The sequence below is a fragment of the Chiloscyllium plagiosum genome, unplaced genomic scaffold (genome assembly GCF_037043375.1).
Source record: "Chiloscyllium plagiosum isolate Xiang-an unplaced genomic scaffold, Cpla_swu_hap1 HiC_scaffold_18, whole genome shotgun sequence".
NCBI classification, from domain to species: Eukaryota; Metazoa; Chordata; class Chondrichthyes; order Orectolobiformes; family Hemiscylliidae; genus Chiloscyllium; species Chiloscyllium plagiosum.
The window spans coordinates 44,769,881-44,797,727 of NW_028270156.1; the positions used below are offsets into that span (position 1 = coordinate 44,769,881).

The following is a 27,847-nucleotide window of genomic DNA, read 5'->3' on the forward strand; positions in this document are numbered from 1 at the left end:
TATTGTAAAATGCTTTCCTGATGTCCATACAGATAACATCCACCATCCTGCTTTCAATCTTTGTCACCTCTTCAAAAAACTCAGTCAAGCTAGTGAGACAATTGCCCATACAAAAAGTCATGCCGACTATCCTTTCCTAATGCTTGTAAAGCCTGTCCCTCAGAACTCTTCCCAAAAACTTACACACATACATATTGAAGAGTACAATGGGATCTTGATCAACAATGCAGTGGGCCAAAAAAATGGCAGATGGAAATGGAACTTAATTTAGATAAACGTGAGGTGTTGTATTTTGGTATGACAAACCAGGGCTGGACTTACACGGATAGCGGTGGGTCCCTGAGGTTATCAGAGAAACCTAGGAGTGCAGGAACATAGTTCCTTGAAAATGGCATCACAGGTAGGGTGGAAAAGGCAGCATTTGGCAGTCTTGCCTTCATCAGTCAGAACATTGAGAACAGGAGTTGGGACATGATGTCACAGCTGTACAAGATATCTGTAAGGCCACATTTGGAGTACTTATACAATTGCGATTGCCCTATAGGAAGTATGCTTTAAACTGGAAAGGGTGCAAAAGGATTTACAAGGATATTACCAAGACTTGAGCATTTGAGTCATAAAGAGATGAAGAACAGGTTGGGACTTTTTTCCCTGAAGCATAAGGAGCTAAGGTGTGACCTTATAGAGGTTTATAAAACAGGAAAGGCATCGATAAAGTGAATAGCCACCATGTCTGTATTTCTAGATGGTAGTGGTTGACACTTTGGAAGGTCCTATTAAGAGGTTGTAGTGATTTTTGCAGTGCATCTTGTAGACAGTACATACTGTTACCATTCTGCAGAAGTAGAGGAAGTGAACGTGTGTGGATCAATGCCAATCAAACGAGCTGTTATGCCCTGAATATTGTCAAGGTTCTTGAGTGTTGTTGGAGCTGCACCCTCCAGGCAACTGGAAATTATTCCATCACACTTCTGACTTGTGCTTTGTAGATTATGGACAGGCTTTGGGAAGTTGGGATTCATTTCTAGCCTCTGACTTGCTCTTGTAGTCACAGAATTTTACAGTTTTCGCAACATTGGAACAATGAGATAATCCACTGTTTGGAGTATAAAGAAGCCGACATTTTGAGAGCTAGCCAGAGAGATCGGCCAACTGCCATCATCAGAGCGTATGCTAGCATAACACTCTGCCAAAGGTACCCTTTTGTATGAAACAGCTTTGCAGCAAAAGACCGAAGACGACCCACGAAGATCTACAGCCAGAGGAACACAAACACCGAAGACAACAGCCGCTGTAGGGTTTTGAAAATTAAGTTGATGTTATTTTTAATAGGGGTGTTTATGGGAACAGTATATTGTTATAGAGTTGGAGGCAAATAACAAGTAGTTAGGAGAAAGGAGGCTTAGAGTTGCAAATACTTGATGTTAAATGTTCGCTTTTAGAGTTAAGAATAAATTGATTTATTTTCTTTAAATACTGGAATTTGAGAGGTCACTATCATTCATTTTTTAACAGGTTATGAGACGAGGTGAGCTTTTCTGGGTTTGATTTAATTAGCAGAGGTATTCACCACCCTGTCATAACAACATCAATCTTAACATCCTTAGTTAGCCACAGATGATTCTCCTAGCCTTTATTTTCTAAACGGTAGGAATTCAGAACTATCTATAATGGATTATTCTACCATTTCTATCATTTTACCTTTTAAGCATATACGTTACCTTGCTGAGCTTGAAGGTTTATTTTCAGATGTTTCGTCAACATGCTCGGTAACAGAGAGTCTCTCCGGTGAAGCACTGGTGGTATGTCCTGCTTCTCTATTTATAGGTCTTGGTTTCTTAAGGTGGGTGATGTCATTTCTGGTTCTTTTTTTCAGGGGAAGGTAGATAGGGTCTAAATCAATGTGTTTACTCTTGGAGTTCTGGTTAGAATGCCATGCCTAAAAATTCTCATGCATGTCTTTGTTTCACCTGTCCTAGGATGTGTCTGTTGTCCCAGTCAAAGTGATGTCCTTCTTTGTCTATATGTATAGAAACTAGTGACAGTGGGTCACATCTTTTTTGTTGGCCAGTTTGTGTTCATGTACCCTGGTGGCAAGTTTCCTTCTAGTTTGTCTGATGCAGTATTTTTTCTTTACAGTTCTTGCATGGTATCTTGTAAATAACATTAGTTTTGCTGGTGGTACCGAAAGGATCTCAAGGATACCAGAGTCACAAATATTTAGAGGACACAGTCAAACATAACCCTAGATTAACCACATGGCGAGCAGCTCAAGAAATTCTGGAGTCTTTCTATCCTGATATCAAGTTACCAGGAATACCATCAACAGAACAATTAAGTCTCTCCTCACCAGAATAGCAGGGACAGAATGTTTTCTCACAGTTCAATAGACCATGTTCCATCAATGGAATTACTTTATAAGTTGAAAATTACACAATAGCACCATATGAAACTTTTTAAAGCACATAAAATGTGCTTACTAGTCATTAACAGAAAGACTAAACACTAGAACTCTCAAAGTTAAGTAATTTTACCATGGAAATAAATAGCAGTCATTCTGGTTAGTCACTGTCAAATGTAATTAAACAGAGGAATGCAGTCGTGTGTCACAGAGGCAAGTTAATGATCTGGAAGCAATAATCAGCGTCCAAACATTGCTATCAGAACACTGGCATGTGCTTAATAGCCATGTACGTGGAAGAGAGATAATAATGCTTTCAAAAGTTTACATTAAAATGTGGAACATGACAGGCCATTGTATCTCATGTTTTGAAACTCTCAATTAAGGCAAAAGGTTTGAATGGCAATATTTTACAATAATTAATGAATAAACAGTACTGTGCCCTTGTAGACACAGGAAATACCAACAATAGTTTCTAGTTAATGGGTGGTATTGAGCCATAAGTGACTGCAGTGCTTTTTGAAATGCAATGAATTCTTCAAAAATCTCAATTTTGAATATTTTCAGGTAAATATGAAATGCTGAACAAACATTGTTCAGTCTCATTTATATTCAGAGGTAACATAATTCACTTTGAAATTGTTGTTCTTATTTTGCCTTAACACTATTCCTATACATATATAGTTTTATAATTAATTGATAACAAATCAACTGTGTTATTGAAAGGTGTTCATATCCATTCCAGCGCATCTATTATGAAGCATTTGTAGATAAAATTTAAGTAACACCACACTATTATGACTCCAGTGATGGTCTAAAACAGCCCAAGAAGCACCAACTACTTCACCAATACTTTCTTTAAATTTTATCACACAACAGCCTTGTGTTCTGTGTCCTCGTGTACTGACCATCTTGGAGAAGAAACTTGGTTCTAAACCCACTTTGTCATATCTAATATTGAAACTTTTTCCTCTGTCTCACAGTCACTTAATACACTACCATGCAAATGTCCTTTACCAAGAAATCAAACATGCTTCTGCAATGCAATTTTGCTTTGTGGGGTTACCAGAGTATCAAAAACCCAATCGGTTGCATTAAAAAATATGCTCGGGAAATACCTTTTTCCTGTCTGCCTTAGTCAAACTTCAGTCAGCAATTAGTAGACAGGATCCATTAGCATTGCATATGCTGAATTTGCTGTCCGATTACTCCATATGAGGGAAGAGGTGTATACTGCTGAAATCTAATGAGCATTATTCAAAATCAACCAAATGTGCATGATTGAGTTTTTGAATAAACTGCTTTACAGTTAACAATAAGTAATTTAATTGCATAACAGAAAAAGAAAAAATATATAGTCCTGATCATAGCTTAAAAAAAAGACATTAAGAACTAAGTCATAACACTAATTTTCTCTCGCATCTCAAAGACCTCACAAAACAATCAGTTTTGCTGGCAAAAAGCAAAATTACACCTTAGGTAGAACTCAACGTTATTACGAGGTTTTAGCCGATAGCGATTGAAATTTGATTCAGATAAAAATATTCTCGAACAAAAATATTTAATCTTTCATATTCCCCAAATAAACAAAAGCTTAAAATTTTCATAAAAATGAATAATATCTAAAATTATTTACAGAATCAAACATTATAAAAGCCATTTGGCCTCATTACACCAATATTGTCTCTTTGAAAGAGCGGCCTTAATGCCGTTCTCAAACAACTGCAAACCTCTCATGTTCAAGAGTGTATCATTTTCAAACTTTGTACTACATCAGTTTTCTGCTAGCTTTAAAAATTACATTCCAGATCATAGCTGTGTTAGGTTCTTTTTCCTGAGGTTCTTACACACTTGGTGCAATGCAACACACCAACTTCTGTTAACAAGCAACCAAATTTATTAAGCACAGTAGAGTACAAGCTTTGCAGAAACCTTTAACACACCTCGCAGGGCTTACGGGGTCATGGCAAAAGCTCTCTCTCTCTAAACAAAGGCAACAATCCTTCCTTTATACAAAATCCTTACATCACAGTTAGTAATGCCCACAAGATAACCACCAGTCACTCCCTCACAGTCACATGCCACTCAAGATACAATGCAGTGACTACCTCATCTCCAGAAACAATGTAATGCAAATCATACCACAGTGGTCAAATCTGTTGCAAATCATTTTTTTTTTGTAACTATGCGTGTCTCAGTGGTTAGCATTGCTGCCTCACAGCGCCCGGGACCTGGGTTCAATTCCCACCTCGAGCGACTGTGTGGAGTTTGTACATTCTCCCGGTGTCTGCGTGGGTTTCCTCCGGTGCTCCAGTTTCCTCCCACAATCCAAAGATGGGGCAGTTAGGTGAATTGGCCATGTTAAATTGCCCATAATCAGGGGTAAATATAGGGTAGGGGAATGGGTCTGGGTGGGTTACTCTTCTGAGGTTCGGTGTTAACTTGTTGGGCCGAAGGGCCTGTTTCCATACTGTTGGGGATCTAATACCTAATATAGGGGAGTAGTCAAATTGCAACTGTAATGTTCTTATTGATTTCTGAATACGGTACGACAGTGTAAATGATCCCTGAATGGCAAGGGATGGGAATTGCACCTACAAGACAGACACATCACCCTGCGAACAGCATTCCCCCCCCCCCCCCCCCCCCAGGGCATTCAATTTCTTGCAGTTCTGCAGAGCAAATTAACTCTTTAATATCACAGCTCCTTGATCTTTTTTAAAAAGAAGATTTTCATCATTTCCCTATTTTTTCTAAAATGAACAGTGGAATTCTATCAAAAGCAAATCAAAAATCAAAAACCCCTCAATGTTCTCTGTTCTAACTAGAAGAAACAATTTGCCGTTTTCTCCAAATAACTAAATGCCATCATTAGTTCAATTCTAATAAACTCCTCAGCTCCCTTTCCAAGGTTTTGACACCCCTAAGGTAGCAATAGTATGTATTTGAATAGAAATATGAAAGATAAATCATACTATGGTAGCCAATAAGTCACCCAATGGTAGAGGTGAGATGGATAAGCAATATAAAATGAGTAAAAATATAAAATAATAATGTGAAATTTCTACTATCCCAAACTTACTCGGCCAGGGAGATTAAGTTTTTTAATTTCCTCTAATAATTCTGGCAAACAGTTCAGTTGCAAAAGGGGAGATCAATGCAGTGCCTTAAATGTGTACAGGACTCCTTTCAAATCCATTGAGAAATAAACTAAAAGAGAAGGTTTCACACCTGAATCTACCAATAATGAATGAATTAGAGCAGATAAGAAATAAATGTATAAGAACATTTAAGCATTGGTTTTCATAACAATAAAGATATTTGAAACAGACATAAATATAACAAAGATCAGGGTCATAGATTGGTGAACAGACTAATTTTTTTTTTAAAAAGCAGGAGTTAATCAATGGCTGCATTTCTTTAAAGTTACTGGGAAAATTATGCAGTACCAATATTGAAGACAATTTCAAAAACAGTCTAGACCCAATTCCTGTGGAAATAATGAGATTTATCAGAGTAAGCTATCTCACTCTGCTTGAGTTTAATGCTGCATAGTTTATTTCATAGAATTAATCAAAGAACACTTTTTAAACTTTATTCAGACTTTATTTAAATACTTTCAGAATGCAGAATTTCCTGACCCAAAACCTTAAAAATCTAACTCCAGTATAGAGATATGTGCATAAAAGATGGACTACCATGGACTAAGGAAGATAGGAACAGGAGGAGGTCACTCAACTCCTCAAGCCTGTTCCACCATTCAATGAGGTCACTGCTGATTTGTGGTGCAACTCCATATACCTGCCTTTGGCCCAAATTCCTTAATACCTTAGATTAACATAATTTTAAATCGAAGATAGATAAATTTAACAACTGATCCTGCATTCAATTGGTCAAACAAACGATAATTGAGAAAATATTTGTGAATATGGTGTCACATTACTGGAATTAAATTTATTTAATGTTCTTAAGGAACACAAGAGGGTCATGGAAAGATTCATTCAACAGTAAATACATTACAGAAGAGAAATTCCACAAAAAAGTCAAATCTAGGACAACAGTACATATCTTAAACAATGTTTTCAGAAATCAAACAGAATGTTAATTCCCATATTTCACAATGTTGCATTATTGTTAGCAACATAATTAAATAGTCTGACTGCAGTATGTCTTGATGTGGTCCATGGAATGTTTTCCAATTGCTAAGCAACTGTTTTCTCATATGAAGCAATTGCAGAATGCAGCCCTTACTTCAGGGGTAGTATTTAAAATGCATTATTTATGCAACCGAACTGTTTGCCAGAATTATTAAAGGAAATTAAAAAACAGATCTGGAGCAGGAATTTTCCAATACTCTCCCACCACCTAAAGACTCTGCCCGACGACAGGAATCCTGTCTGTCTCAGCAATGGAAACTCACCAAAAGAAACGGATCTCTAAAGCACCAAGGGTGGGAACACTAGGAACAGACAGTGAGAGGATAAGTGAGTAAGACATCATATAAAGGTCAGGTAGACAAGGAGCTCATGGAGGAACAAGACCTTGTGGGGAGGGTTCTGCCTGGATTTAAAATCTGGATAGGGATCTTTGGTGGAGACACCATCTCTTCCCTCATTTTTGTGCATGCATGCCAAACAGGGTGATATGCAAGCTTTCTACACATTCCCTGAATGCCTCCAGTCAGCTGAAACGTTTTTGGCTCTTTCATTACCTTAATTGGGGAAAGGGTCAATGGGCTACTTTAGGCCTTGAACCCACCCCATATATTTTCAGACAGGTCAGAACAGACAAGAACACCATCCAGAGTATTTTACAGCCCCTCCTATAAAACTATTGTCAGAGATCATAAAATGGGTTTTGTTACAGGACAAATGCAGCGACAGTCAAGCCGCAGTACTCCATCAGTTGCATCATTAGTATAAATGTGTTGATTCAATTATCAAAGTGGCCAATTATTTCTCTTTTGTACTACTATCCAGAGAAAGAATCCTGGTGAAAATTACTCTTTGATGAATGCAAAATAATCCGTTTATGGGAATGAAAACTAATTCTTAAATCAAGTGGCAAACACTGGTTAACATCCAAGTTACAATCGCAATTAAATCCATGTCCACTTAATCCAAAAAAAAAATCAGACAACACAAAAAGTACACGTTGCAGAGATAACTTTCTTAAAGTGGCTGAAATACTAACCAAAACCTTATTATGTGCAGAACAATGGCACTGTGGTTAGCACTGCAGCCTCACTATGCCAGGGACCCAGCTTCAATTCCAGCCTTGGCTGACTGTCTGCACAGAATTTGCACGTTCTCCATATGAAGTATGGATTTCCTCTGGGTGGTCTAATTTCCTCCCACAATCGAAAGATATGCGGATTTGGTGGATTGGCCATGCTAAATTGCCCCTTAGTGTTCCGGGACATGCAGGCTAAATGCATTAGCCACGGTAAATGTGGGGTTACAGATGTGGAGTGGGTCTAGGTGGGATGCTCTTCTCAAGGTCACTGCTGACTCACTGGGCCGAATGGCATTTTTCTGCACTGAGGGGATTCTATGATTCTAGCAGCCAAGAGTCTGGAACTAAAAGAATGAAGGTAAGAGCTTCTCTTATCTATTGGGTTTCCTGCCAACAACGTCAAATTGTAGAAAGGCATAATCTGACTGGAAGCTATCTTGTGGCATAGTGTAGTGTCACCACCCCTGGACCAGGAAACCTGAGTTCAAGTCCCATCTGCTCCAGAGGTATGTAATAATACTTCTGAATAGGTTGATTAGAAAAATAAGTAGACTGATGGTAAAATTTTCATGGATTGGAGTCTTTCGAATGACGAAGTCCACTTTTTGGGTTTCAAAGGTCGTCAGAATTATCAGCAATTGGAAACTCCAAAAGGTTCCAAAGAACCTCTATGGAGAGCAGAGCTTCAGAAGAGAAGTTTGCAGTTCTGAGGTACCTTCCTTTCTCTAGGTCTGTAAAACAAAACTTCAGCCCAAAAACGTTTGCCAAGCAACTATTAGCAGAGAGGTTTATTAGTCTTTACAAAAGCACATTTTGCAATAATTAAAACAAATCCCATCTCATCTATTCGAAAGCTTTGCTTAGCTGTTTTCTCCAAAGTTACTAGATTTTTCTCTAAACAGAAGGTGATCTGCAGCACACATTAACATTTGGACTGCACTCAATCCAAAAGATGCTGTAATTGCTCCATATTTTCTAATTTTTCCCCAAGAATACATCAATACAACTATGTGTCCCAATATGCCTCCACCCTTGGGAAACAAATAATTTCCAAACAGAAAATAACCTGAAAATAATTACAACATAAAATCTCAAACCTAGGCATACATTATTCATTTTCATCCATTCATTATACAAAATCTACACAATTCCTTGTTCTTATTCTTCACTTTATTCCCATATCATTATATTCTTGGTTGGTCAATGACGTTATCCTTCCCAGCTAGATAAACAATCTTTGTTTTAAGGCTTTCATTTGTTTCAAGGCTTTCATTTGTTTCAAGGCTTTCATTTGTTTCACGTGCTCCATTTGTGGTGCTGTATACAGGTTCCAAGTAAATCACATGACTAGGAATACCAGTTATGACTTGGTTACAAGTCTTCGTAAAGTAAACGGAGCATCTTCAAACCTGAATGAATGATTCTGATCTGAGTCATGTTCAGCTGAACCCCTTGTTTCACAAACTCAAAACTTAACTCTTTCCCTACCTGCTTATATGCTTTCTCAATTCAATGTAACCTCTTTGGTGACAAAAACTTTTATCTCCATCATTTCTGACTTCAATGGTACCTGTCAGTGTATCCTTTCAATAAATCCATTTTAGTAAGCAATGAGGCACTGCAACCCTATCTATACAACCCTCTAACTCAGGAATTGGGTATGAATTGGTCACTGCACTGACCTTGCTGTAACCTATGCATAATCCTGAAGAAGGATTCCTGAAAAAGGGCTTATGCCTGAAACGTCAATTCTCCTGCTCCTCAGATGCTGCCTGGCCTGCTGTGCTTTTCCAGCACCACACTTTTCAACTCTGGTCTTCAGCATCTGCAGTCCTCACTTTCTCCTATGCAGAATCTAACAGGTTAATCAGGTTTAGAAACTAACATAATAGAGCACTGCAAAAGTTGAATAGGTGCAGTCAAGTGATTTTTCCAATGTTTCCAATTTCATCAAAGCCCCTTGTTTTCTTGGATGCAAATGATATGGGTGTTGTTCTACAGGTGCAGATTGCCCTTCATCCACATTGCAATTGGTTGAGAGTTGTCCACCCTAGTTATTTCTATAGATTTCCTTAAATTCAATAAGTAATCTCACTATATCTTGTTGTCCTTTCTCTAAATAGGAAAATGTTGTCTAGCATTTCAGGTTTGGCTAACCGAATAGAAGGAGGTTCATTTTGTGAATTGTCTCGGTCTCTTTTTTACCTCACTCTCACTAAGGTTAGGTGAATTGGCCATGCTAAATTGCCCATAGTGTTAGGTGCAGGGGTAGATGTAGGGGAACGGGTCTGGGTGGTTGCTCTTTGGAGGGTCGGTGTGGACTTGTTGGGCCAAAGGGCCTGTTTCCACACTGTAGGGAATTTAATCTAATCTATGCCATCCTCCACTATTCTTACAACCTCATATACGTGCCCTTCTCACCTTCCTCTCTACCATGGTAATGTATCATATTAATATGTCTCAACGTAAGTTTTCTCAGGGTATCTACCAGATAACTCACTTCACCCACCTTTTAATTGTCTTGTCTTAATTGTCTTAAGTTTACAAATGGTCCTGTGCTACTTTGCCTGCTCCTGAGTGTCCTTCCAGAATCAGAGAGAGACAGTTCAACATATATATGTGGGCGGCACGGTGGCTCAGTGGTTAGCACTGCTGCCTCGCAGCGCCAGAGACCCGGGTTCAATTCCCGACTCAGGCGACTGACTGTGTGGAGTTTGCACGTTCTCCCCGTGTCTGCGTGGGTTTCCTCCGGGGGCTCCGGTTTCCTCCCACAGTCCAAAGATATGCAAGTCAGGTGAATTGGCCATGCTAAATTGCCCGTAGTGTTAGGTAAAGGGGTAAATGTAGGGGTATGGGTGGGTTACGCTTCGGCGGGTCGGTGTGCACTTTTTGGGCCGAAGGGCCTGTTTCCACACTGTAAGTAATCTAATCTAATCTAATCTAATATAGGATTCATCTTACTGCCCTAAAATCCTCTCCTTGACCAATTTTCATGGACCTCTTATCTCATGACCATGGATTAATTTGAACGGATTAAACCCAGTAGATTCATAAAATGAATCTCTAGTAATAAACACCTGTAATAGATCCACACCTTTGTTCCAATCTTGAAGATGTGCTTCAATCATTGTCAAGAGTCTGACTGTATTTCTCTAAATGTGGATGTTAGGCTGCGGAGTTCAACTGTTTTAAATCCACATTACACATTATGTACTGAATAAGTTTAAGACATAAAATTGGAACTTTGGTTTTTCTACTGGTAGTTGAATGAGTAAATTGAGCTAATTTTTTTCACTACCACTGCAAGTGAATTGAAAGGAATTGCCTCAGGGAATTAAGTTCCCATATTCATAACTGTAAGGATATTATGATGTCATTTTCATTTTTTTGAAAGGGTCCAGCACAATGTACTAACATCTCACTGAATGGTTCCTCAAAAACTGTCATGGGTGTTAAAGGTGCTAGTTTGACTGCATGTTGAGATTTTCCTATCATTTGGCAGGTATGGCAGTTGCAAATGCTTCAGCCTTATCTTTTGCACTGGTATGCTGTGTACTTCCATTGTTAAGGATGAGAATACTTATGGAACATCCTCTCCCAGTGAGTTATTTAGTTGTCCACCATTTTTATGAATAAATGTGGCAGGACTTATACCTGATCCTTAGTTTGTGGGATCACTTCACTGTCTATAACTTGCACCTTATGTTGTTTGGCATCCAACTAGTCCTGTTTTGTAGCTCCACCTGGTAAACACCTCATTTTTAGGTATGCCTGGTGCTTCTGGCATGCCCTCCTGCACTTATAATTGAATCAGTGTTGAAACCAAACTTGATCAGAAGAGTACAGTGAGGAATATGCTGGACCAACAGGTTGCAGATTATGTCAAGGGTACCAATCAAGAACCTTTCCATCTTAAACAATGACTTGGCCTCAACAGCACTCTGCAGCAATCAGCTCCACACATTAGAATGGCGATGAGGAAGAATTTCTTCAGCCAGAGAGTGGTTAACAGATTTTTCCTTCACTGAGGCTGTACCTTCCAGTCCTAGTCATGTCTTCTTGGGCAAACATTTTCTCCATGTACACTCTATCCAGGCCTCTCAGTATCCTGTAAATTCCAATTACATTCCCTCCTTCATCCTTCTAAACTGCATCAAATACAGACCCAGAATCCTTAAATATCCCTTCTGACAAGTCCTTCATCTCCAGGATTGTTCTTGTAACTCTTCTCTGTACCCTTTCCAACACCGGCACATATTTCCTTAGCACAATATTCCAAATAGAGTCAGCCAGAGCCTGATCAGCCTAAGCAGCACATCTCTGCTCTTGTATTTTAGCCCTCCTGAAATTAATGCTAACATTGGATTTACATTCCTTCAAGTTAACCTGCATGTCCACCTTAACAGAATCCTGAACTTGGACTCTCAAGCCCCTTCATGCTTCAGATTTCCAAACCCTTGCCTCATTTAGAAAACAGTCTATGCCTCTATTCTTCCTACTAAAGTGCATAACCTCACACTTTCCCACATTATGTTCCATCTGCCACTTCTTTGCCCACTCTCCTAGCCTCTCCAAAAAGTTCTCCAGATTCCCCACTTCTTCAACACTATCTGTCCCTTCACCTGTCTTTGGACCATCTGCAAACTTAGCAACAATGGCCCTTAGTGAGAAATGACACAAAAGGAAAGCATAAAATTAAAGAACCAAAGGAATGTTAGAAATAAAGCAAAAGGAAAAAGTATTAAGTAAGATAACTTTGCTTGGAAAAGCAGCAAGTCCAGCTCTGTACAGGAACAAATTTAGCAGCTATGAAACTTAACAATTAGTCATTAAGGAGGAACAAAAGGACAGATCACTTCAAGTACCAAGGAGGAAAGACAATAGGCGTTTGAATAAAGAGTTTACTGACCAAGCATGCGAGGTGGAAAATAATGAGGAATGGGTTTAAGACACAAAAAAAGTCAGTAATCAAGTTTAAACAAAAACATGAGGTAATGAGTATGTGACCACACTTTACAGGATACCAACACTTAATGTCACCACCCGAGTCAGTACAAGGGCAGTTTCGTCATTGCTATTCTAGTAATGTGATCAAAAGATTAACAAGTTCATCACAAACACAGCAGAAATGTGCGGAGGACATCATGTTCATCAGCATGAGTTTGATTGACATGTTTAGTGGGCAAAAATTGTATAAATACTAAAGATTGAGAGTGCCATTTTTGGAGTAGTCTGAGCGAGCATGAGGTTGGCAAGTGCTGGTACTGCTACTCTGCTGAGGTTTTAGAACCTCTACTTAGACTAGGGATTGGTGTCTTGTTACTCTGTAACTGTGATACTATAATAAATGTTTAAGTAAATGTGCTGAACCTTTAAGGGACTGCTTCTAAAAATTTTAATGCAGGCAACTGAACGGTCTCAGGGAAAGAACCCGGTCTCAGGGAAAGGCTGAGTAGACTCCAGTAGGGAGTCCTCCCTTACCCACCAAAGCTTTTGGGGAGGCTTCAACATTAGCTCCTTTGTCCAGATCATCAGTGTAATATGAATAGTTGTGGTCCCACAGACTCCTGCAGGAGTCATCGGATACCATCCTGAAAAAGACCCCTTTATCCCTACTCTCAGCCAGTCAGCCAAAACCTTGCCACTAACATCATTGACTCATCTTATTGAGCAGCCTCCTGTGCGATACCTTCGCAAATGCCTTCTCAAAATCCAAATAGATCAGGTCCAATGGATCTCTTTTGCCTAATTTGTTTATTACCTCCTCAAAAGAATTCGAACAGATTTGTCAGGTCTGACCTATCTTTGACACAACTGTGCTGATTCAGCTCTATTTTACCATGCACTTCCAAGTACTTTGCAATCTCATCCTGAATAATGGACTCTCAAATCTTATCAATAATAGAGGTCAGGCTAACTAGTTTCCTGTCTTTTTCCTCCCTCCCTTTTTAAACAGGGTGTCACATTAGCCATTTTCTAATTCTCTGAGACACTCCCTGACTCCAGTGATCCCTGAAAGATCATCACCAATGCCTCCAGAGTATCTTCAGTTATCTCCTTCAGAACTCTGGTGTGCAGTCCCAACCAGTCTGGGTGATTTATCCATGTATAGATCTTTCAGCTTTACCAGCACAATTTCCTTAATAATGGCCTCACCTCTGCCGCCTGACTCTCTTGAAGTTGAGGTATGCTGCTTGTGGCTCCCACTGTGAAAACTGATGCAAACCTATCAGTTCCTCTGTCATTTCTTTGTTCCCCATTACTACATCTCTCCAAGCTCGTTTTCCAATGGTCCAAAGTCCACTGTTACCTCTTTTATCTTTTCTATATCTAAAAAAACTCTTACAATCTTCTTTTATTTTACTGGCTAGCTTACCGTCATATTTAATTTTCTCTCACTTTTTTGCTTTTTTAGTTTTCCTTTGCCGGTTTTTAAAAGGCGTCCAAATCCTCCATCTTCCCTCTAATCTTCATCATATTAGATACATTTTCTTTTTACTTATATGCGGTGTCTGACTTCCTTTGTCAGCCATAGTTGCCTCAATCTCCCTTTAGGATGCTTCTTATTCCGTGGGATGTATTCCTGCTGTCCCTCTCAAATTACCCATAGAAACACCTGCCATTGCTGCTTCACTGCCTTCCCAGCCATGGTTAACCTCTGCTGAGCCTCCCTCCCCTTGAAATTTTGCCATAACACCCCCACTCTCTATTCTTAGTGATGGCCTCACCTCTACCTCCAACTCTCGAAGTTCTGGTATGCTGCTTGTGTCTTCCACTTTGAAAACTGATGCAAAATTACCCATTCAGTTCCCCTGCCATTTCTTTGTTGCCCATTACAACTTCTCCAACCTCATTTTCCAGTAATCCAAAGTCTACCCTTACCTGATTCACCAGAATCAGTCTCAGTATGATTCAGGTAGAGTACATTGCATCAGAACAGCTCCCTTCTTCCCTAGTACTGGTGCCAATGTCCCATGAATTTGAACTATTTCTCCCACTCAATCTTTGAGTCACGCTTACCTCCTTACATCTTGTTAACCCTCTACCAATTTGTTCATGGTTCAGGTAGCAATCCAGAGATTTGTTTTGGTTCTGCTTTTTAATTTTTTAGCTCATAGTTGCTCATATCCCCTCAACAGAACCTCTTTCCATCTTTTTCATTGGTACCTACATGGACCACAACAACTAGACCTTTCCTCTTCCATTCCAAATTCCTCTGCGGCCCTGATGAGATATCCTGAATCTGACCACCACTGCTGACTTCCCCACTGTTGAATGACTCCCTGTACCATGGTGCTATGGTCAGTTTACTCATCTTTCTGCAGCCCCACTCTCATCCACACAGAAAGCAAGAATCTCAAACTTGTCAGACAAGCTCAAGGGAGAGGCACCTTCAGCACTACCTCCTGAATCCCTCTTTGCCTCACAGACAGTCATACCCTCCTGTCCCTAACCACTGACCGATTTCGAGGTGGCTAATCTAAGTAATGTGACTGCCTCACAATATGAAGTCAAGGCAACTGTTCCCCCTCCCCTGTTGTGTCACAGTGTTTGAAGCTTAGATTCCAGGTCTTCAAATCTAAGCCAGAGTTCCTCAAGCAACCAATACTTGCTACAGATGTGGTCATTATGAACCACAACGGAGTCCACAGCTCTCACACCATACAGGTACAACACATCGTCTGGTCTGACATCTGTTTTACTTACTTAGTTTTTAATTTATTTTCATAAATTTTGTACTTTTTTTCTTATTTTATAACCTGTTAAGTATTTCCCCTATTTATCTTCAATTGGAAAGTAACCTTTTATAGATAGTCGAATTAGTAGCTATCTCCAAACAATTAACTTAAGGTTTACTTGTGATGTCACCTTTGTTCTGGACCCTTGATCCTTGGCTTCAAATCATCCAGTTTTAAAAAAAACCTATGAGCCAAATAAAAGCAACAAGTATATCTTCCCCTCTGCACTTATTGCCCACATCGCCTCCAAATTTCCCAAACTATATATTCACTTGGGCAGTCCCTTACTCTGTATGTGATCTCTCCTTCCTGATCATGTGAAACCTACTGCAGCAGACCCTGTCTAGCAGACAGGTCTTTTAGGATTCAGCCAAGCCGGTCATTAGTGGTATTGCTGATCCACTCTGTGTCTCTCCTAGCTACCAAATGTTGCTCAATGTAGAAGAGTGCTGATTCATCATCTGGGGCAACAATGGGAGGGAAAAATCAGCAGGAGGGTTCCTTGCCTATGTTTAACCTGATGCCATGGAACTTCACATTGTCTGGTGTCAATGTTGAGGACTCCTACAACAGCTCCCATCTAACTGTAAGTCACTGAGCCACCAGTTCTATAGGGTCTGTCCTGCTGCTGGGACAGGACACATCCAGGGATGGTGGTGATATGGCATCCAAGGCATAATTCTACAAATCTGAGTAAGGCGGTTGCTAGTCTGCGAGACAGATATCCCGGATGTTAGGAAAAGGAAGTAGACTTTTGCATTTGGCGTAGTTATTTCCAGTACCTTAGTCAATGTCATGTGGTCCATTCAGTTTCATTCCTTTTCTCTTTTTGAATAATTAAATGCTTGGACATTTTCAAACGCAGTTAAGTGTTTCCAGAGTCCACTTGTGACTCTCCACGCCAGGCCAGGTTACAATAGTGAACTTGATAGGTTTTTATGATAATTAACGATAGTTCCAGATTTTTATTCAAACACTAACATTTGCCGTGGTGGAATTCAAACCCAGGTCCCTAGAACATTATCTGGATCTTTGGATTACTAGTCCAGCAACAATACGACTAGGTCATTACCTCCCTCTTCTCGATTTAAAGTCATCCATTTTTTTATGCCCTCTCTCCTTATTTAAAGTTCTATTCTTTATAACATCCCTTCCTGGCCAATTCTCACATCATTGTGTCTCTTCTGACATTGTCTGAGTTATATCATTACATCATCAGTAAGGTCCCAGATTGCACTGCCAGATTTGGCACCATTCAGTATGTGCCCTACTGTTGAAGATTATCTTCTGTTGAAATGCAATCCCAATTTTAAGGATACCTTGTACAGATTTTAACCAAAGACCATATCACAAACAACTTCCTTAAAGTACAAAAATGTAATTTAATTTAGCCCAGTGAACTCCACTTGTGATATCATGCCAACTCAAAGGTGCCCACTTTGCACCTTTGGTTGAAACCATCTATAACTTCTTCAGTTAGTCACATATGACGTATCGCGCCTTGAAGTCCTTTTTTCCCCTTCACTGGAATGTATCTTTTCTGAGAATTCTGAAATATCTCCTTGAATCTTTATCACTGCATGTCTACTGACCTATTCCAATACTTACTTTCTTCATTCACTTTTGCCAGCTACCTTCATGTCCTCAAAATTGCCCTTACTTCAGCTCAGAAATTATACACACTATTCTCTCCCTCAAACTGAAAATAATATTCAATAATATTATCACCGCTTCCTAAGGACACTTTCACTATAGGGTTATTAATGAATCCTGCCTCATTACACATCACCAGATCAAATGCAGTCTGCTTTCTGGTTGGCTCTAGAACATGCCACTCTAAGAAACTACCCTGAAAACACAAACATCTAGTGGCAAGAGCAAACTTAACATTCTGATTTATCCAATGCATAAGCAAATTAAATAATCCAAGATAATTGGCATATGTTTCTCACAAGTCCCCATTACTTCTTCCTTTATACCCCACCTTAGTGCTGGACCTATTGCCAGTCTACATGCAACACAGTAATTTCATTATTTAGAACATAAAGTACAGCACAGAACAGGCTCTTTGGCCCATGATGTTGTGCCGAGGTTTAATCCTAATGTAAAATATAGTAACTTAACCTACGCACCCCTCAACTTACTGCTATTCATGTGTATGTCCAGCAGTCAGTTAAACGTCCCCAATGACTCCTCTTCCACCACCACAGCTGGCAACGCATTCCATGCATTCACAACTCTCTGCGTAAAGAACCTACCTCTGACCTCTCCTTTATACCTTCCTCCTAATATCTTCAAACTATGACCCCTCATACCAGTCAATCCTGCCCTGGGGAAAAGTCTCTGGCTATTGACTCTATTTCTCATCTCTACCCACAATGATTCTACTTTCTTATCTGCAGAAGAAAGGATTTATATTCTACCAATGTCATCTTTAATTAGTAGAGTTAGAGTTACACTTACACATTTTTATAACTTCCTACTGTTCCTAGGCACAGGCAGTTCTCCTATAACATCATAGTTCGGTTCCCAGGCAATCTTGCTTTCTAAGAAAATTGTGCAATACCAGCACCATTTAAACTAATAGGGCCGAAATTGTGTTATAGCCAATACAGGTTGGAAAAGTTTGTGTTCTACAAATATCGGTCTAAATTTGGAAATAGTGCTATAGCCAATTCAGGTTGTGGAAACACGTGCTGTAGGAGAACCACCTGTATCCTACACCCTTGAATATTCTGGTCCAAATCTTTGTCATTTTGCAGCGAATTTACCAGACCGCCTGACCGTAAAAAAATTAATGAATCAATTAATCTGCTTTATTGTAAATGTTACATGCATTCAAGTACAGCCTACAGTTTTAGCCTTTCACTATATTTAGAACCTCGAACTGTATTCACTTCTGCACAAAGATTTGTACACTTTGTCCTACGTGACAATTAGATCATTAATTACTATTACATCTGCAGTATAATAGAAAATAACATTATGGGATTTCTAGTTTCTCTATTTATTTGATGATCGATAAGCTGCCAAATGGAGTCATGAGGAACATCCTCTAAATGATCTTAGTAGGCAGGGTCGTAGACTCTGGATCATAAGTCACACTTCATGTCACCTCTGATCTCCAATGTGTTGAAGCAAGTGGGAATTTGACAATAGTCTACCCATGGTTTCACTTTGCAGTCGAGTCCAACTAGAACTTACCAGCTAATATCAAGTTGACAAGTGAAAGCAACTTCATCCTCTTAAAAAAAACAACAAACTATGGTAAACATGGAGCCAGTGAAATATAAAACGAGTTCAGGAAATAACTAGATACATCCTTGTCACTGTGATTATTAAAAATGCATCAAGGACAAACTATGATTAAAAGGTCTGAAGGTCCTGTAGCATTATTACGTTACTAGCAATACTCTACAGAGTGAGAGAAGCCTTCTTTCAGATTGTTTTCTGTAATGCCTGAAGTCCATATTAATGACATGGTGTTACTTGAGCAAACAGTCAGTAAGGTCAGTAAGAGAACCACTTGTGGGAAAACATACAACACTAATATGAGGCTCCGTTCCCTAGTCCTTCTTTAATGTTTATTCCTTCCCTCAGTACTCAAGTAATGTAATTGCAGATATACCAGTATCTTATAAACAACTGCTTCACTTACAAGCATACCACCCATTAACTACAGAATTGCAAGAAAATAAACTGGAACCTCATGTGGAAGACACTCAAGTGGTAAAGAAAATACACAAGCTTAGCTTAGCTTAGAAAGAGATTCTCCTACATACATTAAAGAACAGGAGAACAGCAGCTAAATTATTGGATTTCAGCTTCACAAGTTGGAATGAAATTATACTTTTACAGCATACAAGCATCTACTATTCCACAGTTACAGTCCAGTTAGTAAACGTTTAACATCATGTCCACTTTCATCCACTTCATCACTATATATAAATATCAGCAAGAACTTTGGACAATTTCACACTTGGCACTAATATAGCTCAAATACGAAAACCAATAAAAAGCTCTATTGGAGCTGAAAAGCAGACCAATAGAAAATAGTTCCACTGAAATGTCTATTAATCAGGCAGCAATTCAAAATCAGACCATGCAAATCATGTTTAACAGACTTTGTTCAAGATACTCTGGGACTTCAGGATAACAGTTTGATAAAATTAACTATTGATTCATTCTTGAGTTTGTGCATGTTTTTATTTCATGCAATTGCTGTCAAATATTTTTCTTCAAAAATACTTAATCGCTGGAAGTACAAGTCAGGTTCAATTTTGGTAATTCTTTTTTGTTAGCTTAAGTTTTTTTTAATGTAACAAAACATGTAACTGACCGCAAATTATCAAGATGGCTCTGTATGAAGAGCTTTCTTTCAAGCCAAGTAAACTTTTTTTTAATTCTTACTCTGGCTTAAATTCATTACCAAGGACAACAAATCAAACTGCATATCTTACTGTCCTCATTGATATTTGGTGATCATTTACATAAAAAATATAGAATTCAGCAGATTAGTGTGGTGTATTTATAAAGCAGATCAGTTGTAATGAAAGCAGGGACAAAATTCTGGAATCAATAATTTATAGTATAACATTAAACAATGCTCACACTCTCCAATCAAACCGGAGCCCCAACATGCAACATCCTTCATCAAAGTATTATATACATTGCAACATAGCTAGAATACGTTGGCCCCATGAAAGCTACAGACTGTAAAAAAAAACCTAAGGATTATTATGAAATGCAAAGTGGTAATGTACTTACCAATTCTATTCCCTGTGGAAATGGTGCATCATCCCAGTCTTTTTGTGGAAAACGCTGAATTATCTTCCCCGACCCTTCAACAGAGCCTGAAGGCAAAAGGCAAAAACGTTACTGAAAATACATCACCATGCTATTACTTACTATGGAAAGAGATCCTAAAACTACCACTAATTATAATCAAGTTCAATAAAGTTTTAGACCTTTTAGTTCCACTATATCTGCTATTAAGCCTGCTATTTGTTACCTCTGACTTCATCGGCCTGCCAAAACATTCAACTAATAATTATTGGCAGCAGAAAGATAACTTTAACCATGGCAATGACCAGTACATTTTCTATTAAGTTGATCACAGTGAATCAAATGTTGCCACACCTCAAGACATGATACTTTGTTAATGAAGTTTGAATGAACTATGGCGTGGGGAAAAAAATCTGTTCAATCTCTGCAAAAATTGTTTTGGCTAGAATTAGAATTTTACAGTACAGAAGGCAGCATTTGACCCATCATGTCCGTACTCAGCTCCCAAACACTACCCAACTTGTTCCACTCTCCAGCACTATCCCGTGTAACAAAGAAAAACTTAGAACCTACAAATTATTACTTATTACCTAAAATAAATCTGTCCCAGTTAGTACCATAGTTAACCATTAATCTCACAATGAGAGCTTCTTCATATCCTATTTTTGACTTTACAATGAAGTCCGGGTGCTCCTGTTTCCTCCCACCATCCAAAAATATGCAGGTTAGGTGAATTGGCCATGCTAAATTGCCCGTAGTGTTAGGTGAAGGGGTAAATGTAGGGGAATGGGTCTGGGTGGGTTACGCTTCGGCGGGTCGGTGTGGACTGGTTGGGCCGAAGGGCCTGTTTCTACACTAAGTAATCTAATATAATCTAAGTCCAAAGAAAGATTAATTTTCATCTTCCCTTCCTTACAAATACTTTCGCATCTCAGTAATCAGCCAAGACTTTTTGACAATGTCTTTCAAACTTACAACATTAGTTAGCTAGAAGGGCAAGCACAGCATGTAAATAGGAATACCATTACCTCCAAACTCCTCTTGGCATCACATACCACCCTGAAATCATTGCCATTCCCTCATTACAGCCAGACCAATACCATGAAAATTTCTTTGCCACATGGACAGCAGCAGTTTGTGATGGTCAATTGCCATCTCTTAAACAATGTCAAAGATGAGCAATAAATTCCAGTGACATCCACTCTGTTCTTTTTGAACCAGTAATTTTCATTAGTATTTGGATTAATTTTTGTTCTTGTAAATACTTTTTCTCTAAAAATCATATTTCTGGTGGAACAGTAGTTTGCTAAGTATTTATTGAGCAAGCAATATAATTTGGCAGAAATAAAGGAATTGGCATATAAGGATTTCAGAATTAAGATAATGTTGGAAAGAACTACTGGTGGAGGAGAATGGAAAAATTTGTTCAATTACTAAAGCCATCTTGCAGTTCGCAGATTTGGTAGGCCACTCTGTTCTTAGTCAATTTCTGGATCTTACAAATTCTTCAAACTTTTCTACATCTCTCTCTGCACTTTAAAGGACAAAAGTTCCGCAATGAACCACTTCACACTTTTCCAAGTTGAAGTCCATCAGCCACTTCTCAGCCCAGCTCTGCATTCTGTCAATAGCCCGTTGCAACCTACAACAGCCCTCCAAGTTATCCACAACTCCACCAACCTTCATGTCATCGGCAAACTTGCTACCCCACTCTTTCACTCCCTCATCCAAGTCATTTACAAAAATCAAAGAGGAGAGGTGCCAGAACGGCCAACTAATTTGTTGCTTCAAGTATTTCATACAAGAATACGGGGGTTATACTAATTGCCTCCAAACACTACTGTCCACAAAGTGAAAAGGCAGCAGAATAATCAATCTTTCCATGCAAAGTCACAACTGTTCAAATTTTAATGCTAAGATCCTGACAAGTGTCTTTCTGCTGAAGTCAGAATTGAGCAAGATAAACTCAGGAATGAATTTTACACTCAAGCACAACATTACAGTAGAATATTCTCACATGCATTTAAAATATTTACTATAAACAGTATTTGCCCATGTTCAAAACCAGAGTCTTGTATGACTGGATGGTAGGCAGCATTAAGTCACCAATTGCTTTCAGTGGAACAGCTATTAGAGCAGTAAACCTATTTCTCCTCCAAATATGTCAAGATACCATATAGAGGGGAAATTAATAAGCTTTTCAGTATATTTTAGCAGTGACACAACATTTCATAGCATCAGCTGATCAATATCCCACTGTACTCTTGGATAACTTTCTTTACTGTCCATTATACCACTAATTTTGGTATCACCTGCAAACTTACTAACCAAGCTATATTCTCATCCAAATCATTTATGTAAATGACAACAACCCAGCAACAATGATTGCAGCACACTGCTGGTCACTGGCCACTAGCATGTGTGTACACCGGAGGAGAAATGTGTGTCATCAATATTATGGTGAACCTAGCTATGGAAATGCTGCATCAGTATCCTTGTTTGACATTATTCAGTTAGAATTTTTTTAAAACTTTAAATGTTGCTTCCATACTCACAACAGTACATCAACATTAGATCTCACCCTTTCAAACTTTGCTCACACATACATATTTTGAGTGTGGACTGCTTTTTCTTCTACATCCAAGTAAGGAGCCATTTAAAGTTAGCAAGAGAAAAGGTGAGGCAAAGGTGCTATTTGAAATCTAATGTGAGCAGATGAGGCAGATACAACACGCTAAAACACAGGGAGAACAGATGAAGCAGAGGAGCCATTTTAAATTCCTTTCTTAGACTTGTGTGGTAATCTCTTCTAAACATCAGCCAGAAACAAAAAGGGAAAGCGATAGCTGAGATCAAGAAAAAGCTATTAGTTTCACAGTGGAACTGGATGTTTTTAGGATGCTTTGAAATGGAGGAAATAAGTAATCTACATTGCTAGTGGTTGGGCTAGCTCCACAACAGTGAGAACAATCCATGGTAATGCTGAAAAGGTGAAGCGGAATGCTTATTATTTAAGAGCTGGCAGAATGAGTAGTTGATAAGCAGCATGATCGACATACAGTCTGGACCAAATACCAAAACCAGTGCTAGGTGCCTCGTAGTTTGAAGGTAATCACATCAAAACACGCCAGAAGTCTGCATAAGATCTTACAGAATCTTGCAGACTACCAGTTTATAGAAAGTTTGTGCATTAGTTGTGGATTCGTCAACAGTTTAAAGACATATACCAATTTGCACACAATTATAAACTGGCTGCAACACCATTACCTGCATGTTCCTCTCAAAGAGGCTCGCCATTCTGACTCGGAAATCTATGACCATTGCTTCACTGTTAAAGGGTCAAAATCGTGGAATTCTCTCCCTAATGGCATTATGATCTATCTACAGCATATGGACTGCTATAGTTCAAGAAGGCAGCTCACCACCACCTTCTCAAGAGCAACTAGGGATAGGCAATAAATACTGGCCAGCCAGTGATGTCCACACCCCACAAGGGATCAAAGTAGTGCTGGTACAGAAGTTGCTACTAAATTCCCAGATGATTTGAAGGGAGTCATTGAAAATATACTCAGCAAAATATAGTTCTCAATATTAATGAAAAAGGGGTTTCTTTTTGGAATCATGTACTCCTGCAAATGAACATTTCACAAAACTGTCAAAAGATTGCCTAAGTATATTGCTCGAAGAAAATGTTGTAAGTGATTTTAATTTCAAGACCTTAGTGGTATACCAAACCAAGACATGACAAGCGTTGACAGGACACTCCAAGGAGCATCCAATGTCCATTTGGCACTGAATGATGCAGGCACTCTTTAGAAATGTTTCTTCCTGTATGCCATCCCTCCCTAGAGGTCTGATGAAGAGTTACACCAAAACATTAACTTCTCCACTTCTTGATGCTGCCTGGCTTGCAGTGTTCTTCCAACCTCCTGCTTGTCTACCCTGGATTCCAGCATCTGCTGTTATTTTTTGTATAAGCTTTATTTCTCCATTAAGGGCATATTGTGTAGGAATGGTATCCTGTACCACAGAAAATAATGCCTTCCAAATATTGCTTCCTGTTTGATAATTGATTCAGTTATCTCATCAGCTCTGATGGAGTCTTGAAAATGTGACGGTGTTTTTCCTGTCAGGCAACATGAAGAGAGCTGGTTTAGATATCATTGAGACAAAAGACACTAAGATGAATGCCCTTGTCTCAAATATTCAAGAACAATAACAACCCCTCAGGAAAACTGAACCATTCCTTCAGATGATCTGATACAATCCAAAGAACTGAATGCATATGATCTGTAAAAGGAACACGAATGATCTTATTCCAAAATTTGATGTAAGGTTAATAACCTGAACTCCACGTTAGCTTGGAGAACCACCCATGGGAAGGTAAATAAAAGCTATCAAATCTTAAACAAAAGCAAAATACTGCAAATGCTGGATTTCTGAAATTGAAACAGAAAGTGCTGGAAGTACGCAGCGGATCATCCGAGGGAATCTTTATCAAACAGACAGATTTTAAGAAGCAATGTCAGGAGGATTGAGAGTGAGTTGGAGGAGTCTGGGGAGGAAAGTGAATTGGAGGAGGTTAGACAGAAAATTCCAAAGCTTAAGAAATATTCAAGGTGTCAGAATGACATAAAAACAGATATAGAACATAGAACAAAGAACATAGAAGAATACAGCGCAGTACAGGCCCTTCGGCCCTCGATGTTGCGCCGATCCAAGCCCACCTAACCTACATTAGCCCACTATCCTCCATATGCATATCCAATGCCGGCTTAAATGCCCATAATGAGGAAGAGTCCACCACTGATATCTGAGAATTATAAAGTTAAATGGGATAAGAAATTGCAAAGGAAGGTGAAGTCATGGAGGAATATGAAAACAAGGGTGAGGATTTTTAAAACCAAAGCTCTGCCTCACTTGGAGCTGATATATATGGCAGGTGCTGATGGGCGAAACGAATTTGGTGAGTTATGGCTTGGGCAGAATTTTGGATGAACAACAGTTTATGATGCATCTTCGAAGGGGCAGCCAACCAAAAGTACTTTAGGATAGATAAGTCTCGAAATAATGAAGGCATGGATGAAATTTGCAGGAGAAGATCGGTGTGGGTGCTTGGCTGGATGTCAGAGGATAAAATTTAAGTTTCTGTACAAGAAAGAGACGATAATGTTAAGCCAACAAAATTGAATAGTTTACAAAAGCAAACAAATGTCAAGACATCACCAGCTTAAGTTGTTTGAATACTACAGCTTTCTTTCAAAAACAAGTGTGGGCAAAAGCTGAAAGCACAGAGAATACTGCCAACTACAGGCAGTCCCGGGGTGGTGAACGGGTTATGCTCTCAACTGCGTTCACAAGTTGATTTGCACACAAGTCAGAAAATAAGTTGGACAATATAAAGTAGCTGCTCCAAAATACAGGAAATGTTCTTGTGTTTGGTACTTAATGGAATAAGTATAAATATAAATACATTCCCCTATATGGAATCATGTCCGCAAGTACAGAATTTCATAAGTTGTACTTAGTACTGGTGGTTCCTGATTTAAGTAGTTCTATACCCATCCTTCCAATTACACAAATGAGGATATTGTTGGTTGCTACTTTTTCTCACTACACTCCTCCACTGGACTGGGTCCATGCACCATCAGCTTGGTTGCCAAGCCTCATAGGAAGACACAGGATGTAAATGGCGAGTCAGGTGACAGAAGATGCCTCATGAAAAATTCCCAGCAGATTCTTTCCTCAACACTTTCCAAAAAATTACAAAGTTAAGCAAGTTATAGTCATAAAATGAAACACTGTGGTGACTTACATAAAAGTTAAAATTACATAATTAATTCCATGTTTAGATAAAAGGCAAAAAAGTTTGACTGATGCATTGCTGAAGGGATTAAAAAAATGTTGAAATCTCCAAGTCCTCACTAAAACATCTGAAAAAAAGATAAAAAATCTAATAAACTATATCTATTTTATCCCAAGTGAAAGGATGTGAAATTTTGTGCCTGCAAAAGCTATTTGAGTTCCTACATGTGGCTCAAATGCTTTGGGACAGATGGTTTTCTTATGATATTCTCAGAAGAAATCAAGAGTTGACAACAGTAAGCCAGTGAAATTCATGCCCAAACCAAGATATAATTGTAAAACAAGCAACTGGCAAAAATGGGCAACTAATTCTGTAAGGATATAGAATCCAACTAATTCCCATGTTTTATAAAATTATAAAGGGTATAGATTAAAGATTTTTTAGATTAGATTAGATTACAGTGTGGAAACAGGCCCTTCGGCCCAACAAGTCCACACCGACCCGCCGAAGCGAAACCCACCCATACCCCTACATTTACCCCTTACCTAACACTACGGGCAATTTAGTATGGCCAATTCATCTGACCCTGCACATCTTTTGTGATGTGGGAGGAAACCGGAGCACCCGGAGGAAACCCACGCAGACACGGGGAGAACGTGCAAACTCCACACAGTCAGTCGCCTGAGGCGGGAATTGAACCCGGGTCTCTGGCGCTGTGAGGCAGCAGTGCTAACCACTGTGCCACCGTGCCGCCCACTTAGTGAATGACAGGTGTCTTTTACCGAGGGGGATTACAAGACTGCGGACATATTTTTAAGGTGACAGGCGAAAGATTTACAAAAGACATGAGGAGTAATTTTTTTTACAACAGAGTGGTCCATGTGTGGAATGAGCTTACATGAGCTTTCAGAGGAAGTGGAAGATGTGGGTACAGTTACAACATTTAAAAGACAATTGAACAAGTACATGAATAAAAAATGTTTGGAGGGATATGGGCCAAGTACAGGTGGGACTTATTTAGTTTGGGATTAAGGCCGACATGATTTGACCAAAGGGCCTGTTTCCATACTATATGACTCTACAACTCAAAAGGCAAACAGGTCTCAACATCACAACTTTTGAGAAATCCACCCACCAACCACCGAGTCTATTTATTCTTTGCAACATGTTTTAAGCATACATCTCAATGTTACTTGTAGCTTTGCTTGCCCATTTGATAAGGAGTTCTTCAAAAATTTAATGGGTTACAATCTTGTCAGTCCCTTCTTATATCACGTTCACAAGTGATTTTTCATTTACAGAAGTACATTTTCAGTCAGGGTTTTCTTTTGTATTTTCACTTGGCTTCAAAAGTGAGACTGGAACATCACAAGCAGAAAGTGATCATTGCATAAACATATTACTAACATAGAACATTCAAAGTGCACTCAAATACATGGATGCTTCACACATTAGGGGGCGGTATGGTGGCTCAGTGGTTAGCACTGCTGCCCCATAGCGCCAGAGACCTGGGTTCAATTCCCGCCTCATGCAACTGTGTGGAGTTTGCACATTCTCCCAGTGTCTGCGTGGGTTTCCTCCGGGTACTCCGGAGATCCAATGATGTGCAGGGTAGGTGAATTGACCATGCTAAATTGTCCATAGTGTTAGGTGTAGGGGAATGGGTCTGGGTGGGTTGCTCTTTGGAGGGTCGGTGTGGACTTGTTGAGCCGAAGGACCTTGTTTCCACACTGTGGGGAATCTAATCTATACGCATATGCTGAAGACAAGTAGTCTTCAGAATCTGCAAATATTTTATTTCACTTTCTGATTTGAACAGGTAGCATTGTAATCCAATTTAAATTACAGAAAGCTACTTCAGTAGAATGTTCAGTAGAAACA

The 27,847-nt window shown here is 39.1% G+C and overlaps 1 protein-coding gene across 2 annotated transcripts in view; it reads right to left on the reverse strand.

Annotated features, from left to right (window-relative positions):
* The window catches only part of sbf2 (SET binding factor 2), a 588,991-nt gene that overhangs the window by 482,689 nt on the left and 78,455 nt on the right, over positions 1-27,847 (reverse strand). For both annotated transcript variants that reach the window (XM_087996565.1, XM_043705904.2), the window contains exon 2: positions 20,143-20,228. In XM_087996565.1, the coding sequence (XP_087852691.1) occupies positions 20,143-20,228 (86 nt within the window). The remainder of the gene's footprint in view (positions 1-20,142; positions 20,229-27,847) is intronic.